This window comes from Sebastes umbrosus, chromosome 19 (assembly GCF_015220745.1).
Source record: "Sebastes umbrosus isolate fSebUmb1 chromosome 19, fSebUmb1.pri, whole genome shotgun sequence".
Taxonomy (NCBI): Eukaryota; Metazoa; Chordata; class Actinopteri; order Perciformes; family Sebastidae; genus Sebastes; species Sebastes umbrosus.
Window position 1 is genome coordinate 8,765,587 of NC_051287.1, and position 17,618 is coordinate 8,783,204.

The 17,618-nt window shown below is 41.3% G+C and overlaps 2 protein-coding genes across 3 annotated transcripts; one reads left to right on the plus strand and one right to left on the minus strand.

The window, feature by feature from the left end:
• Positions 1-607: 607 nt before the first annotated feature.
• Positions 608-4,307, minus strand: LOC119478697 (oocyte zinc finger protein XlCOF6-like). The gene is made up of 4 exons (XM_037753606.1): positions 3,843-4,307; positions 2,449-2,635; positions 2,244-2,339; positions 608-2,001 (listed from the first exon to the last, which is right to left on the minus strand). Exons 1-4 carry the CDS (start codon positions 4,074-4,076, stop codon positions 713-715), a joined length of 1,806 nt encoding a protein of 601 aa, XP_037609534.1. The 5' UTR covers positions 4,077-4,307; the 3' UTR covers positions 608-712.
• Positions 3,769-17,536, plus strand: LOC119478698 (angiopoietin-related protein 3-like). Of its 2 annotated transcripts, none has more exons than XM_037753609.1 (6): positions 3,769-3,922; positions 8,856-9,021; positions 14,648-15,134; positions 15,556-15,747; positions 15,922-16,032; positions 17,203-17,536. In XM_037753609.1, the coding sequence occupies exons 3-6, from the start codon at positions 14,829-14,831 to the stop codon at positions 17,257-17,259; spliced, it is 666 nt and encodes a 221-aa protein (XP_037609537.1). In that variant the 5' UTR covers positions 3,769-3,922; positions 8,856-9,021; positions 14,648-14,828; the 3' UTR covers positions 17,260-17,536. The 2 variants fall into 2 exon arrangements, with proteins under 2 accessions (XP_037609537.1, XP_037609535.1); XM_037753607.1 differs by having other exon boundaries at positions 3,770-3,922; positions 15,547-15,747.
• The last annotated feature ends 82 nt before the right edge of the window (positions 17,537-17,618 follow it).

Below are 17,618 nucleotides of genomic sequence, written 5' to 3' on the forward strand. Positions count from 1 at the left end.
GTGATCACTCTGAGTTTTGTATTTAATAAAATTTACTTAAAAAAAATATGCTCAAATCATAACATGGCAAACTGCAGCCCAACAGGCAACTACAACTGTCAGTGTGTCAGTGTGCTGACTTGACTATGACTTGCCCCAAACTGCATGTGATTATCATAAAGTGGGCATGTCTGTAAAGGGGAGACTCGTGGGTACCCATAGAACCCATTTTCATTCACATATCTTGAGGTCAGAGGTCAAGGGACCCCTTTGAAAATGGCCATGCCAGTTTTTCCTCGTAAAATTTAGCCCAAGTTTGGAGCGTTATTTACCCTTCTTTGCAACAAGCTGGTATGACATGGTTGGTACCAATGGATTCCTTATGTTTTGTATTGGAATATGATGCCAGCATCTTCACTCTGGCTTTAAAACTGAACCCACTATAACATCAAAATCCCAAGTTGCGTTAATGCGTTAAAGAAATTGGTGCATTAACACGTTATTGTGTTAACTTTGACAGCCCTAGTTTTTAGTCAATCTAGTGAATTGTATGCAGTGAAGTCTGCAGGGGTCTAACACAGCCAGGGTATCAACAACTCTGTAAAAGGATTGAAAAATCTCCGACTACTGACTGTATCTCACAGTGTTTATTGTCACATTGCACAGCCTGATCTCCAGTGTACAGTATGTCAGCGTATAAGTACATGATGTGATCATATAGTGATGAAATGTTCTAGACTTTCACAGCAGTATTCTCAGACTGTCCATCTCCGGGCTCATCTGGCAGGTGAACCCTCTGATGTTTCTTGAAGTCGCTGCTGTGTATGAATCCTTTCCCGCAGACTGCGCAGCAATATGGCTGCTCTCCAGTGTGGACCCGTCTGTGCAGCTTGAGGCTGCTGGACTGAGTGAACCTCCTGCCGCAGATGTTGCAGCCGTACATTTTCTCCCCCGAGTGAATCGCCATGTGTAGCTTGAGATTGCTGGGGTTGCTGAACTTTTTGTCGCACTGTTCGCAGGCGTAAGGCTTCTCCCCCGTGTGGACACTCATGTGATACTTGAGGTTGACCGTGCGGCGGAATTTCTTGCCGCACACGTCGCAGACCGGCTGTCCCGGCTTCTTCCCAGTGTGGATCCTCATGTGGTTCTGGAGCGCGCTGGCGTGGCCGCAGCGCTTGCCGCAGGTCTCGCAGACGTACGGCTTCTCTCCCGTGTGGGTCAGCATGTGGTGCTTCAGAGCGCTCTGGTGACTGCAGCCTTTACCGCAAACCTCACAGGGGAAAAGTTTTTCTCCGGTGTGTTTGCTCAGGTGACTTTTGAGGACGCTCAAGTCGCTGCATCCGAGGCCGAGCACGTCGCAGCAGTTTTCCTTTTGCGCGTGGGTCACCCGGTGAGTGGCCAAGGACGAGGACGAGAGGAAACTCTCGCCGCATATTTCGCAGACAAAATCTCTGTCTCCTGAGTGTAGATTCTCGTGATCGGCCAAACTCTGTCTGCACTCGAAGGTCTCCGGGCAAAGCGAGCAGACAAACGTCTTTTTCAGGGCGCAACACCTGTGCCGCTGAAGCGCCAACACCCCGGCGAACTGATTCTCGCACAGCGCGCACGTGCGGGTGCTCGGTTTCTTCAGGCCGTGCCGACGCATGTGCCTGCCAAAGGTATACTTGTAAGCGAACTCTGTTCCACACTCGGAGCATTTGTAAGGCTTCTCTCCGGTGTGACGTCTTGAATGAGCGATGAGCCCCCGTTGTCCGGCGAAACGTTTCCCACACTCGGAGCAAAGGTGAGGTTTGGAGTGAGTCAGGCAGTGTCTGTCCAGCAAACACTTCAGAGCAAATGATTTGTCACAAGTAGGACACTTCAACGGACCCGTGGTCTTCTTCGTTTTCACTTTGAATGCAGTAGTTGGAGTGTCTGTATCCTCCTGGACGACATCTTCCTCGCTTACATCGGAGGCCGGCTCTGAGATGGCTTCAGGTTCAGATGGGTGCCCAGGGTAACTCTCTTGTGTTGATCCATCAGCTGAAACAAAAAAAGCTCCATGAGGGAACTTGAAATAAGTGGGAAGTAGACAGCTACAAGTAAAACTATTTTACAGAATATATAATGACTGAACTATAATGACTGTTATATTGTGCAGTATTAACAGTTCTGTTAGTGCAGCAGGACAAACAGTTGAAATCAAAACACGCAGTAACAATACATACTTATTTTCAATATAATTGAATTCAAAGTCTGACTAAAAGTGAAGCTGGTGCCGATACCTCGGTAATACAGGTGGTCATTCTTCTTTGTTTTTGCCGGATCGGGTCCTCCTTCGATTTTCTTTCTTTTCTGACGAGAGCTTCTGGATGCTGATTCTGTAATTTAACAACAACAATAACATAAAACTTTGTTTAATATATATAAAAATGCACAGTATGGGAACATTAAAAGCCTATCCATCACTCAAGACGTTAACAGACTCACGCTTTTTGGGCCCGGCCACTCGCCCTGCTTTCAGCTTCACGCTCATCTGTTTGGTCTCGTCACTCAGTCCAGGCCTCTGCTCTGCAGCAGGACCACCCTCAGCTTCACACATGGACACTTTCAACATCATCAGTATTTTCTCTACGGCACCTTTGGTCCATGCTTCCATCAGGGATGCAAACTGGTTCTGTGAAGTTGCAGGTAAGAAAGAATGAAGAGCAATGAGAGTGGTTAATTATACAGTACATGATGCTTACATACAGTACATATGTAAATTGATTGTAAAGTACGATGTTGTATTATGTGATTTTATGTAAGATGTGCTATTCTCTATTTTTTTGTATTATTATTTTTTTGTATTATTATTATTTTGTATTATTATTATTTTTTTTAAAGCCTAACCAGGGACAAGGTCTGCAAATTAGCTACGGCTAGAAGTCCTATATACCTTGCATCGGTTGCACTTTAATCAAGTGTAACAATGCCTATGCATTGTCCCTGTCAAATAAACAAAAAAAAACAAAAGAATGACAGTTTTGAGTAAAAGGCTGAATAAATATTACTTTGATTTATTGCACTTTATTTATAACATTCACCTAAGTTATTAATTGTTTATGATGATGTAGTTGCTTTCAGCTACACCAAAAATAGCTGCAACCAGGGAATGAAATTAGCACCTGCCAAATAACAGGGTAAATGTTGGCTGTGGCAGGTGAAAATTTCAAGTCACCTGCCACCTTGGCAGATAGGTTTGCCTTATAATAAGAAATATTATATTAAGAATATTCAAGCCGAATAAAATGATTGGACGGGCTTACAATCCTGCGACAGCTACAGATGATGGATTTTATTCTTTTTTTGTCAGAGCATTTGATTTATCGATTGCTGTCGGGGTGTAATGACAATTTTACATATTCAAATATAACAAAAACAATGTTTTCGAAGAAGATTACCAGCTCTAGCTTTAAGGTTACATGATATATTCCATATTTACTGTGTTAACAAATATAAAGCATCTGCAAAAATGGCAGACAAAAAAATTGAGTGACCTGCCACAGTGGCAGGTGAGGAAAAACCTTCATTTCAGACCCTGGATGCAGCACACCTTTGTTTGAAGCTAATGAGAGATTTTCAGAGGCACATACATGACAGAAGTACAAAAAAAACTAAATTTTTAGGACTGGGGTTTGAAAAAGTTTGTTTTTATAACACATAACTTGATTGTGTTCAGCACACTGAATCAATTAACTTTTGTGATTCGCGGTGGCTGATGGGAAATGTAGTTTTTAGTGCCGTTACATACCAAAAACATGGGAAAACACGCTTTTTCTAATGCTTAGCTTAGTTGAATGCACCTGTAACGTTTGATACCAGTGTGTGTGTGCCTGTGTTACCGTTATAGCTTCATAAAGCTGGTGTATCTCCTTCGGTGGAGTCACTTGGCTCTCCTCCTCTTCGCTCTTCACAGCAGCAGGTAACGTTACAGGAGCAGCAGAGATAATGTTTATATTATTAACAGAGCTTATTAACGACTCCTCCAGAAGTCTGCTGAGCTCCGTCACCGCCGCCTCCACCACCGACTCCATCAGAGCAGATATCTGACTCTCAAAAGTCTCCAGTCTCAACATGTTGCTGAGTAACTTGATGGTTTAGTTTTCTGCACTGAGCAAGTTGTCAAACGGTTGTGTTGTTGTTGTTCCGGGTTTCTTCTTCTTCGTGTGATAATTTAGGGCAGAGTAGAAAGACTTCCGCCCCCTAGAGGAAATGACGCGCTACAGCATCATTATTGTGTTATTATATTTTTTTATTTATATTTTCTCCTCATTCGTTTAAAAAAATAATAACCAGTCGAGCTCTGATGATTTAAAAAGCAGTAATTGAATACTTTTTTGGATTTAAATCCTGCTTGGCTCCTTAAATATGTACTTTGACTCATGGGTCCAAGAGTCCACCGTCCTCTCCAAATTGTCCTCCAGTGGACTTTATAACCTTACATGCTCAATTATCTAAACGCCTGGTAAGTGAGGGTGTAATAATCTGTTTGGGTTTGTCTGTTATATTGTTATATTGCATAGGAATAGTCTATAACAGGGGTTCTCAACCTTCTGTTTCCTGAGGCCCACTTCTGATTGTTAAAAACATTTCTGAGGACCACTTTCCCAAATAAATTACAAACTAGGCTTCAACAACATTTTTTTCGTTTCAAAAACCACTCAACTTTGTGTCACTGCATCCGAGACTTATGTGTCTGTAAAGCGGAGACTCGTGAGTACCCATTGAACCCATTTTCATTCAGATATCTTGAGGTCAGGGGTCAAGAGATCCATCTGAAAATGGCCATGCCATTTTTTTTTTAGTGTATATTTGGAGCGTTATTTAGCCTCCTTCCCGACAGGATGGCAAGACATGGTTGGGTCCAATGGATTCTTTAGGTTTTTCAGTTTCCTATGATACCGGTAGCTTTAAAGTTACCTCTCAAGGACCTACACATCTCGCCCTTCCCTCAATGTAAGTACAGTAAATGACATTTAAAATTCTCACCACAATTAAATGTTTGGACTGCACACTTACAAAGAACTAACAAATAACAGATAATACAGACTTTTAATGCAGGAAGTCGTCATTGTCAATATAGTCTGCACTCTAATGGGCTCCTCAGAGGCAGCTTGGCAGCAGTACCAGCCACCAAACTGGGCTCCATTGCCATTAAAGCTGCAGTCGGTAACTTTGAGCAAATATGATTAAAAGTTATTTTCATAAAACTGTCACTATATCCTGACAGTAGTGCGTGAGAAAGATAATCTGTGAAAAAAATCATGTTCTTCTGCCTCCTCCTTGTGCTCCTAATGGCATTTATAAGATTCTACCAGCGCCCGAACGAAAAAAAACAATCAGAGCAGAGCAATCTGTACAGCAGCTGTCAATCACTGCTCGTGAATCCTTCTAAAAGCCCAGGGGGGAAACCTGAGAATTACTGTAAAATGTTGTTAATAACTATTAGATATAAATGATCCGAGGCATTAAAAAAAACATGAATGTCGCCCAGCATTTATGACGTAATTTTATAGGCTGACTTCCTCTCAGCACCCCCAACTCTGACGGACTTCCAGCGTCCCGCCACATGTTCACGGTACTTTTCCTCCCCGAGGTGTCACCACAGATCATTCGCTTGGTATACATGACACAATGCTGTGTGTTGACTAGACTCCTGTTCCTGCTGAACTGAGCCAGTGTGTTTGATCGAACTGCTGTCAGCTCAGAAGGCACAAGAGGGAGTCCAGATGTTTCCTCGGAGTAATGTCGCGGTCAGGAGCCTCCACATGTGGCCCTCCTTCAAAGCCATTCAAAGCCGATGAGAGAAGTGTCAAATCCTGCACGTTAAACAAGCCATGGCAAGAATTTCATTATCATGCAAAACATGTCTTTTATTGTAATTACTCGCAGGCAACTCAACATCAAACAGTCTTTATATTTCTAATGACGTTTATTTTATATTACGATATTATCTTATCTGTTAACATCAGTCCTAAGGAAAAGTATACACAATTAAATATAGTCTTCTAATCCTTACTTAATTCAATTTCTCAGGGAAGAGTTCAACTGGCAGCATTGCAAAATGTCAGTCATTCTGCACAACAAAGGGAGAGAAGTTACAAAACCTCTGATAAACATCTGATAAATCTGCAGGTGCAAATTCTCTCCTACAAGAAAATGAACGTTTCATGTGGCCGATAGAGGCAGACAGAGGATAGTGGGGGGCAAGCATGCAGAAATAAATAAATACAATTTAATAATTAATAAATAAATTTGAAATAAATGAAAAATAAATGCATAAATTTAAAAGTCAATGAAAATACATAAATAAAAAAATAAAAGGGGAAATTAAATAGAAGAGTTAATGGATAGGGAAATTAATACAAAGATAAATAAAGAAGCCAATTAAAACAGAAATATGATTTATGTCACATTTTATCAATTAAGTAATGCCTACATGTATAAATATCAATCTTATTTCATTTAATGCACAATTTTATTTATTTATTTTGATTTTCGATTTTGGCAGGTTCCATCCTCCATAGTCATTTTTGATGAAAATCCCAAAGTTTATCCAAAGTTTATCATTGTGAGAACACAAATGTGTTGCACAGATCCATTTGCCTTGTTTTGGTGCTTGAAGATAAACTCTATCGCCGGGATTCCCAAACCTTTTGTTGTTGTCATACATCCCTATTATCTCTGCACAAGTGAAAAACTTAGCCACTGTGAACAAATTGCTAAGACTCCCTGTTCAGCAGTCGACTAAGCTCTGCACCTGATCAGAAACAGCAGATACACACGACACACTAATCCACTGATCTTGCCTCAAAAGTGTTGTTCTTTCAGAGTGATCCACAGACTGGCAGCTTGAAGAACTCCTCTCTTAGTAAAATGTGTGAAAAAAAAAAAACAGAGCAGGCAGAAGAAAGTGTGACATTCTCCTTGTATCAAAAAAAAAGCAGGCGTCCTCCGGTTCCAGAAGCAGCAGTAGCCGACACCATGGCAGTGTAGTAATCCCTGGCAATGTGATTTTTATTTTCTGTCCCAAATCATCATGCCAGAGACACACACAGCAACAGCAAAGACACCCCTCCGTCTCCAGGAAGACTCACAACTCTGCCCTCCTCTCGTCATCTCTCTCTCTCTCTCTCCTTTCTCCTGCTACTTTTTCTCTCACGTTCCACTCCCTCCGGTCCTCCCACCCCCTCTCTCCCCTCTCAGGCTCCCATGCTCGGTTTAACTTTGGGTATTTCCCTCATTAACTACTACGCCTATATCAGGAACTCTAGAGAGGCCCGAGGAAGTCTGGCTCTGAAAAAAAGAAATGACAGCGTGCTCCTCTGATAGTAACTAATGATAATCACCCCCTCGCTCTGCTGGGTGGGCAAGTCTCATGGCAGGTGTGTGTGCACTCCGGGACACAAGCGGAAACAGTCATTGATTGGACTAAATGAGAAAACCATTTCTGCTTCCATCTGTTGTCTCTTTGTTGCTTTTTTTACTATTTAAATACAGGAGGGCGGGAGATTTAGACCTGGATTTTTTGGATAGTCAGATAAATGGTTAAAATGTTGAAGGAATAGTTATTTTGAAAATCTATGTTTTGAGCAAAGGTGGGTCGTCAGGGTCAGCAAGGCCTTCTCTGCTGGCCTAGAGATTGTCAGAATCAGAGAATTATATTTTTTTATGATTCAATATATATTTTCATTAGGGCTGTCAATCATTAAGATATTTAATCGCATGATTGTCCATAGTTTCATCTGTTCAAAATGTACCTTAAAGGGAGATTTGGCAAATATGCTTGTTTTAATTATGTTTTTTTAACCAGCAGGTTGACTGGAATACTGATTGTGTTATTTGTGTTGTACGCCATTTTTGCTTGCTTGGTGATCATATATGATATGGCTCTGATATTTAGCACTATTAGAGCGCTACATATTTGCGGAGAAACGGCTATTTCAACATGTCGTGTGCGGCGACGAATAGAACTGTCCGTGGTGCTGAAACGACAGCTTGTCACTGTCTGAATGAGCTGCATTAATATTGGAATACACAGCTCCGTTATTGAGGTTCTCAAATGAAGCTCGAATGTCTGTGTGGCTTTTTGTGCAGCAAGTGGGAGAACAGTGTTTTGGCCGCAATGAAAATGTTGTTTTTGAAAGGCTAAACGCCAACATATATGGATTGAAGCAGAATATTTTGTTAGATAAAAATATGTTGTGAAGTTTGGAAATGATTACATCTATTTTTTATCAATATATTTGGACTTTTGGACTGTGGACTGAGACAATTGTGCTAAAGAGATGAGTACTAATCATCAGTACATCCAGGTAACTTCTACTGTACCCCAATTACTTTTTTTAATGTTGTCTTCACTCTCAACAATCTACCGATGTTGGAAACTTGTAGAAGAAAACACAGACAGTCAATCATAATTATATGATATATATATTTCTGTAGTTACATTAATGAAGAGGTGCATGTCAGCTACAACGTCCAACAGCGTACATTAGATTCTTGTTGATGTTAATACGGGTGATTTTTCCAACAATACACATATTTTGTGTGAAAACCACTAGCTTGTATGTGTCTACTTGGATTTAAAAGTTCAGTACAGTCGAATTCTCTGGCCCCTCCGTAAGCCTGACGTAGTAGACTCAGATAAAGTCCAGCACACAGCCGCTTCCCTAAGCTTTTCTTTGGGAAGAATTGTCCTAAACGGAGCACTGAATTTATGATGGGTGAGGGTTTGGGTTACAGTTAATGACAAACAGAACAAAGTGCATTGTTATGCCAAATGATACTGCTGCCACATACCAGCAATACTTCCACAGTTTCATCATCAAGTCAAATCCATCCTCCTCCTGCAGTGAGAAGAGAGGCCGTGTGAGCTGTCAGCGAGGCCCTGGCTCCCATCACAGCCTTTCATTGGTGCTGACGGGGAACTCGGTGCAAGGGAGCACCACCTATACCACCTAATGAGAAGCACAAGACACATGTCCCCGGCAGGAGGTTACTCCAGGCTGTTCTCTGAGGGTAAGGGTTATTTTCAAATTGGTAATGCATATTTCAGTTTCAATTGTTTTTTCACCAACAACCACTACTATTATTCAGATTTCCCGCCGTTATGAATCTATTTTGTTTTATCATATTGAGATTATAGCTGACATTTCAGGCTGTGAATTGGGGGACAGTTGACTCCGGCAGTCCAACACTTTCTCACTGCCAACTTTTCAAATACAAACGTTGGGTCAGTGGCACTTTGCTTCAAACTATGACGCCCTAGGTACCCCTCTAGAGTCAGTTGTGGATGTGTCCAGGATGCCGTGTCAATTTCCGCTCGTTATATCTACAGTATCTTTTCAAAACATACTTCCATGTTCATAGGAAGCGCACAGTTTCCACTGAACATATACTGTACATGCATACAGTGTCTTTTCAAAATAAACTTCCAATGTAGGTTTACGTAGTTTTTAGGTTTACTTGGTTAGGTTTTGGCAACAAAATTACTTGGTTAGGTTTAGGAAAAGATTGTGGTTTGGGTTAAAATAAGTATGTTTGTCATGGTAAAATAGATATTGGAGGGAGAACGGGTTGGCCACAGTCAGCCGTGATGGCTAATGCTGGTTGTTCCCAGTTCAGCTCAGTATACCTACCAAGATGAAAGCAATCAATTAACAATAGAAGTCTACTAATTGTCTAGGTATTTTACAATCTGGGATACAAAAGGTTCGGCTCTGTGACACTTAGGTACAGCAGTGCTTTGAGCTAAATGATAACATTGGCATGCTAACTTACTCACAATAGAGTGCTACAGGAATGAGTCCTAAAACCTGGAAATGAGATAGCATTTTAGACAACTTACCTGACATCTAAACTGTGCACCACACTCTAACACCATGTGCACCTTTAAACAAACTGTAAATTAATTATGTTAATTTGCAGTTTGTCCCAGGTCTTATATTTATACTGCATACATTATGGTGATGCATGCATACACCTAACTTTTAAAAAGGCTCATAAACACATCCAGAGACTAATATGCAGGACCACATGCATGCATGGTGTTTGCCGGTGTCGTGCAGGTTGCATGTGAGGACATGATCCTGCAGCGCTGATAGTGAACTCTTTCTTGTAATGATCTTATCAGTTTAAGCCAGAAGCTAAATGTCAGATATTTCACATAATCAGCTCAGCAGGCTAACAATCAGATTGTTGTTTATGCGAAGATGCAGTATGGAGGTAAAGATTATTGAAACGTCAGCAGTGAATAAATTATCTCAACTAATCAGCAATGATTTATGGTTTATAGCTGCACTCCACAGCTGCCTCTTCAACCTGTCACTCATCCCACTTTCTCATGTCACATAAATGATTTTATTAATAAATCCTGAGCTCTTACTCAATCCCTGCGAGACATGGTGTTCAGAGTTTGAGCGTGCTCAAGCTAAAAGTGAGCCCAACGTGCTCAGGCTCATGCTAAACTATAACACGATCCCGCTGTATGCCGAGCGGTTAGCGGTGCGTGTGACTGCCGGAGCTTACTTAATGGGAATCACACTACAATAACACGCTCGATCCTGCTTGTCGGGGTTTTGGTTTTTACATGTTTGATCCACAGAGGCAGGACATACCAAGCGTGACTTTGGCATGTGACCCCCACACCCCCCACCAGCTGTTCAGTCACCGTTACCTCTGACCTCCGAACCCCCGAGAGTCCGAGTCAAAATCATGCTTGACTTGGTGGGCGTCTTTATGAAAGGTGGAAGCCCGGTGACTGAGGGGTTGTTTTAGAAGCATTAGAGCAACTTGGTGGAAGAACAGGTTTAAATTCCTGGATTGCCACGGCACATGCAACCAATAATGATACATTTATGGGTAAAAGTTGCATCCCTAGAGTGATAATAAATGATTATATGAAGCAGCATGTATAGTAACCACGTTTACCACATGTCTCTCCTTAACGTGTGTGGAATTGTTTAATTGATGCTTTTAAAATGTCTTTAATTTTGAGGTTTAAAGTTGGAAACCAGTTGATCATCACCTGACCTCCCCACCCACCTGCATACCTGCTCTCAATATGCAAATCTTGCCTGCCTGTTTTGCCATTTTAGTTACAGCTGCCACTTTTGACTGTTGCCAAACCCTGTTTTGACTGGCTTATCTGTGCAATCTTCTCTGGCACTACAGTCACCGGAGCGAAGCCAAACCAACAGGATTTTTGGCACATACTTGCATGTGCTGAAGGTCTCAGTAAAAACACAGCTATGCCAGACAGTTTTGAAAAAACAGTGAAAGCTCTTATCTAACTTCTGGATGCGTTTTGCGGCATTCCCAGAACACCTGCACACTTTAACAATAAATGAGGGCTTCTATCAGATCACAGGTGTGTCACAATTTTAAAGGTGTTATTGATAACATTTTTATGTAGACGCATAATTGAAAAAAATAAATAATATATACATATATTTGCATAAAGCAAGCATATTTCCCCACTCCCATGTTGCGTTTAATCGCGATTAACTATGAACAATCATGCGATTAATCGCAATGAAATATTTTAATCGATTGACAGCCCTAACTAATACAGTAATAATGATTAAGCACTCAAAAAAACTAGTACTGTTGGGAAACAGGGCTTCAGTCCTCTCCACCAACACTGACTGCTCCAACCTGAGTGCAGCCCCTGCGGGCACCATGAAGTCATGTGATCAGCACATACATGCCTGCGTGCCAGCCTCACTGCTCTGTGCCTCCATCTCACTGTTCTCGTGTTCAACACACAGCTAAGACACACACAATTGGATATATTTAGAACATATTTAGTCTCCAGGACATACACATGCATTTATGCATGAACACACGAGATATTCATGTGCTCAAGTCTTTAGCCGAACTGCAGCAGCATTGATGTGTCTATACTTCCTCTATAAAATCACAAACGAAGCCCCTTGACTCACTAAGTTAATCCACATATTGTGCATAATGCCTCTGAAACATCACTGCCAGAAACAAAGCAGTTTCATCAGGTGTTTTTCGTGAAATCTGGGGGTTAAAGTGCAAATCAAATCTGGGTTGTTTATAATCATTTGTCCTATCATTCCTGCTATTCAACAAGACTTTTCTATTTAAAAGCTTACTAATTTAAAGTTGCATCATTTGACTTTTTGGTCACTTGGGGGCAGCAGAACAAGCTGAAAACACAACATTTGACGTACTATTACTTAAAGTTCAGAATCACTTGCAGTTCGGCTGTGGCAAGTTCCTCCAATATTAGGTTGCAGTTGTTGGTCCAAAGCTGCATCATGAGAGTAAAGACCTTCTCACAGTAGGCATTAGATGCTGTTTTTTTTAATCTGTGAGCTCTGCTCGGCTCTCGAACTCACAAAGGGGATTACTCTTCCCCACGGCTCCTATTTACCTTGCTGCCTCTCATACTTTACGTGGCGAACATTAACAGGTTGTCAAAGAGAGGCATTGGTGGCATGCAGCAGCCCATGAAGACATGTCAGGGTATCACTCGCTTGACTGAATGAGCACATTTGATTTGATTTTTATTACGGCTGTCAAAGTTAACGCGATAATAACACGTTAACGCAAATTAGTTTTAATGGCACTAATTTCTTCAATGGGGAAGGAGGTTAAATAACGCTCCAAACTTACACTAAATTTTGGCAAGGAAAAACTGGCATGGTCATTTTTAAAGGTGTCCCTTGACCTCTGACCTCAAGATATGTGAATGAAAATGGGTTCTATGGGTACCCACGAGTCTCCCCTTTACAGACATGCTCACTTTATGATAATCACATGCAGTTTGGAGCAAGTCATAGTCAAGTCAGCACACTGACACACTGACAGCTGTTGTTGCCTGTTGGGCTGCAGTTTGCCAAGTTATGATTTGAGCATATTTGTTATGCTAAATGCAGTACCTGTGAGGGTTTCTGGGCAATATTTGTCATTGTTTTGTGTTTTTAATAGATTTCCAATAATAAATATATTCATATATTTGCATGAAGTAAACCTAATTGCCCACTGCCATGTTGATAAGAGTATGAATGAATGAATGAAAGACTTTATTTCGAACATATAATAAATAAAAACAGATACAAAATAATAACAAACAAAACAAGAGTTATAGTGTCCGAAAAGGAGTAGGTAGAAGAAAAACTTATATTACCCTACCCCTTTCTCACTTCTCCTCTATTAACTATTAATTAACTATTAATTAAGTATTAAATACTTAAGAAATCTTCCTTTAAGGTACATTTTTTACAGATAAAAATGTGTGATTAATTTGTGATAACTATGGCGATTAATCAGGATTAAATATTTGAACTTAATGACAGCCCTAGTATATACAGGTGGCTACATAGAAAACAATGTTGTTTTTCTTTGTCTTTGATAAATTTGGCGATGCAAGGTTTTCGTCTGTCAACAGTGACTTTAAATATTTGCTAATGCATTTCTTTTACCTAAAATCCTTTACTCCTTTAATCCTTATCAGAAATGAGTGAAATGATAAAAGCGTGTGGACTTACTGTATATTGTGGTCCGCAGCCTCACTGTGACGCTGCCTCCCTGCAGCTTTCTGTGTGTGTCCTGAATGGCAGGAAGGAGTGGGCTGAGACTGACGCCTTTTTCTCCTTTATAAATCAGGCTTTATGAGTTGACATAGTGCCGTTTGTGCATTAGGCCTGCCCCGACTCCAAAACAATTCAAAGAACAGTTTGTTGGTCTGGCCCTCGTTGGCACAAAGCTCCTCATTCAGCCTGAGTCTGAGAGGAGGAAGTTACATTTTGTCCCCCAGTTCTCTCTATCCAATTCACTTCAACAGTGCTTTATTGGCAGGACATTTTTATTTAATTTTGATTTACTGTATGGTCATCAAACTTGTTTCCAGAGGCAAACAAGCTCTGTAAGCACTGTACATGACCTGCCCAGCACCAAACTGCAGATTGCAGATATTTTCTTATTCATGTACTGTATCCTTTTCAGGACTGTAGAAAATAGATGCTACACACGGTTGGGGAAGTGTACCGGCGTTAATTTTGTCAGTTATGTTTTAGTGTTCCTGAGATCAAAAGTCCAACTTGGGTCTTGTCTGATGTCAAAGAATTAAAGTAATACATCCAGCCATTAAACATGCTCCAATATATTTAGAGATAGTACCAACATACTATCAGGAAAATTTACAATTATCCTTGGAGGAAGGACTGAATTTAAGAAGATGTCCTGTCTCAATAGCCCTCCCAGAACAAGAAAGAAGCTGATTGCAGCTCCCCAAACAGCCAGCAGATGTCTCTCTTGCTTTACTTTCATGTATAAATCCAACACAGGTTCATCTCCCTGAGGAGGGAATGGTCCAAAGTTCAGCAAAGTGTTGACTGCAGTAAACCTGCAGCTTCATATTATGCACTTTATTAGCATTTATTAGCAACAGAGAGTTTTGTTAATGCTTCATACAGGAATCCTTCAATAATGTTTTGTGTGCATGTGTGATGTGGGACCAATTCTGGTTATGATTTTAAATAGAATATTCAGAGCGCTGGTTAGATTTTCCTATTTCATAGTCCATGCGTCAGTGTGGGAACTCCCCCCTCTTCTCCGTCTGTTTCTCCTCCCTCTCCTCATCCCTCTATCCTGCACCATTCTTGTGCTCCAGACCTCCTCGGAGAACATCTGAGACACATCAGGACTCTAGAGGCCCGGCAGATGTGGATTCTTCCCCTGAGCTTTTAAGAAGTCACTGTGTGAAGCCACAGATCTGTTATGTTGATCAGATCTGGTTCTGGGCTCTCAACATATAGGATCTAGATCTTTAGACCTGCAGAATTGTCCACTTGATGAAATCCTGGAGCATGAGGGTGAGCCGTGCGCTGCAGTTGTCCGTTTTGTTGGTGGGACTCTGTCGGGCCCACCGTGCCTCTCCTCCAGGTGGTCCCTCTGCATCACAGGAGGCTGGTGAGGTCCCCGTGGCCCAGCTGAGGATGCTCTCGCTGGGACTGGCTCACCTGCTGCAGGGGGTGGCAGAGAACGCCGAGCAGCTGGAGCAGCGGGGAGATCAGGTGGCAGCAGAGCTGGACGGAACCACAAAGAATCTGGAGGGCCTTCGTAAGCAGAGTTTACAGGCAGGACGGACTCACAAGCAGGTGAGGAAGAATCTTACAAAGCAACTCTGACAGCAAAAAAACTCAAAACGTATCTCTGACCCACAGGCCCACGGCATTTTGCTCACACTAACCATACCATTTTCACTATCAAATCTGCCAATTATTTCCTTTAATAATTGATCATTTATTTAGTCTAAAATTTCAAAATAAAAGTGAAAATACCCATCATAATTTCCTGAAGCCCAAGTTGATGTCATCAAATAGATTGTTTTATCTGAGCAGCACTCTGAAAACCTAAAGATATTCAGCTTTTTAACCACATATTATAAGACAGAAGCTGAAAAGAAAAGAATGTTTGGTATTTTTGTTTGATTATAAATGACGCGATTAATTGATTATCAAGCTCTAGTAGTTGGTAACGAATAATGAGATCTGACGTTGTGTTGTTGAGGTGAGGCAGGAGCTGCAGATAATGAGTGCCAGGGGGGACAGGCTGTGGAGGGCGGCCAGAGATCTGCAGAAGGTGCTGGAGGATCTGGAGACGGAGCAGGGAGCCATGCAGCACCGGACGAACCGGATCCTCCAGAAAGTGAAGAGCCTGACTGAGCCGAGGTCAGGGGGTCAGACTCAGCCCGACATCAGCTCCATGAAGGTGAGCAAAGACCAAGACCTTAACTGATAAACAGTTCTTTGTCTTGGTGACTCCAACACAAGGGCATATGAAGACCATTTTTTTCCGTCGTCTCGGTGTTGTAGTAGACACGTTTGTAGGTGGACGTAACAGGTTTGACTGTTCTCACCGTTTGATATCTTTGTTGTGTTGTAGGTCATCATCGATAAACAGGCCCGACGGCTCGCCAGTCTGACCTCAGAGGTTTCAGCCCGAGACAGACTGATTGACAGACGCCTGCGGCACATTGACCACCTGGAGAAACAAGTACGTTGGAGTTTGATGCTTACGTCTTATTCTCTGACTTTATAACTGTAACTGTAGTGTTCAATCCATAAGGAAATCTATTAATGTAAAATGCTGTTTTAAACTGAAGCATGACCTCCCAGAAGGAAACCAAGGTCATGCACAGTCTCACATTATTATTATTTTTATTATTATTATTATTATTATATAACTTATGCTGAACAGGACCGCTTAGCGGGATCGCGGTTGTTAGGGTTAGTTAAGCCAGATAGCGAAAAGATACCCTGGGTATGTTGAACTCACTTCGTAGTACAGGCCGCTGATTACAACACACACAGAGGGAGAGCAACTTCATTCTCTGCTCAGGTAGACATTACTCCTCTATATATTTACATAGCGAATAGTTGTTTAATGCTATATTAATGCTCTGGATATCTAATTTAGCACCTTTAAGTAAAACATGTTCACAATTAGGAGTAGTTGTAGTATTTGTAATATTGTTAAAATGATCACTTGCATTAAAGAGGAATCCATTATTAAAATGATTTAAAGTAATCATTTTAGTGGTGGTAGTGAGTCATGTTATAATATTATAATGATGTAATTTATATTGCACATTGTATCTGAAACAATGCAATACAATGTGCTTCCCATAAGATGGAAAATATACCTAAAAAGACGACACTAATGAAGACAAAACAGAAAAAGATTTTCAAAAAGAGAGATTTATTTAATAAATAAATAACAGCATATAGTGTAGGTGATCGGTAAAAGCAAGTTTGACGTGATGAGTTGTAAGTGAGGTGCACATTCTCATCACTGCAGGGAGATTGTTCCTGAGTCCGGAGGCGTATGAACTAAATGTAGCATCACCGCAGGCTTTAGTCCTGGACCGAGGAACGGTTACAGTCAGCAGAACACAGTGATCTGTTATAGGAGCATAAGCTGTGAGGAGTTCACTGATGTATTGTGGAGCGAGGCCGTAAAAAAAGGATGAGAAGCAGCTTAAAGTCAAACTATAGCTCACTGGCAGCCAGTGGACAGATTTCAATTTGGTGCTTGAATTGTGTTTTTGTGAGGATCCTGGCTGTCGTATTTTATGGCCATGTTGTTCATTAGTTTTACAGTTTTCTTTGCTTAAACAATAATGCATTTAATTATTTGCGACCTGTCTCTGTGTGTTTGTTCTAGGTGTCTGAGAGCTTCCCAGCAGCACTGAGGGCAGATTCAGACTCCGACTGTGTCTGATGAGCACAGCTGCATCAACACAGCCGCTCTGAAGCAATCCACTCGCAAGCTGCCATGAAAACGTGAAGCTGGTCTGAAACCCACAAAAGGATGTGTCGCAATCAACAAATGTGCGTGTAATTTAGATAAATACACATTTGGGTTATTCTCCAACACAAACTGTCACTTACAACAGAAAACTGTATTATAGGTTGTGTTGAAAGCGATTGTCAATGTGTGTTGTCCTCCACAAAACAGGCCTCTGGTTAAAAAATAAAACTTTCATGTTCTTGAGTCATCTTGTTGTGGCTCCGACTTCCACAATGTTGTGGTTGATGATGGTGGTGAAACACCTTGTAACAATACTTACTGCTCACACA

Excerpts from the sequence above, each read along its gene's own strand:
- LOC119478697 (XM_037753606.1), bottom strand. The coding sequence starts at position 4,076 with ATGTTGAGACTGGAGACTTTTGAGAGTCAGATATCTGCTCTGATGGAG. Across the intron at positions 2,636-3,842 it reads AGCTTTATGAAGCTATAACG|AACCAGTTTGCATCCCTGAT; the intron begins GTAACACAGGCA and ends GCAACTTCACAG. Across the intron at positions 2,002-2,243 it reads TGACCACCTGTATTACCGAG|CTGATGGATCAACACAAGAG; the intron begins GTATCGGCACCA and ends TTTTTGTTTCAG.
- LOC119478698 (XM_037753607.1), top strand. The coding sequence starts at position 14,829 with ATGAAATCCTGGAGCATGAGGGTGAGCCGTGCGCTGCAGTTGTCCGTT. Across the intron at positions 15,135-15,546 it reads CAGGACGGACTCACAAGCAG|GTGAGGCAGGAGCTGCAGAT; the intron begins GTGAGGAAGAAT and ends TGTGTTGTTGAG. Across the intron at positions 16,033-17,202 it reads TTGACCACCTGGAGAAACAA|GTGTCTGAGAGCTTCCCAGC; the intron begins GTACGTTGGAGT and ends TGTTTGTTCTAG.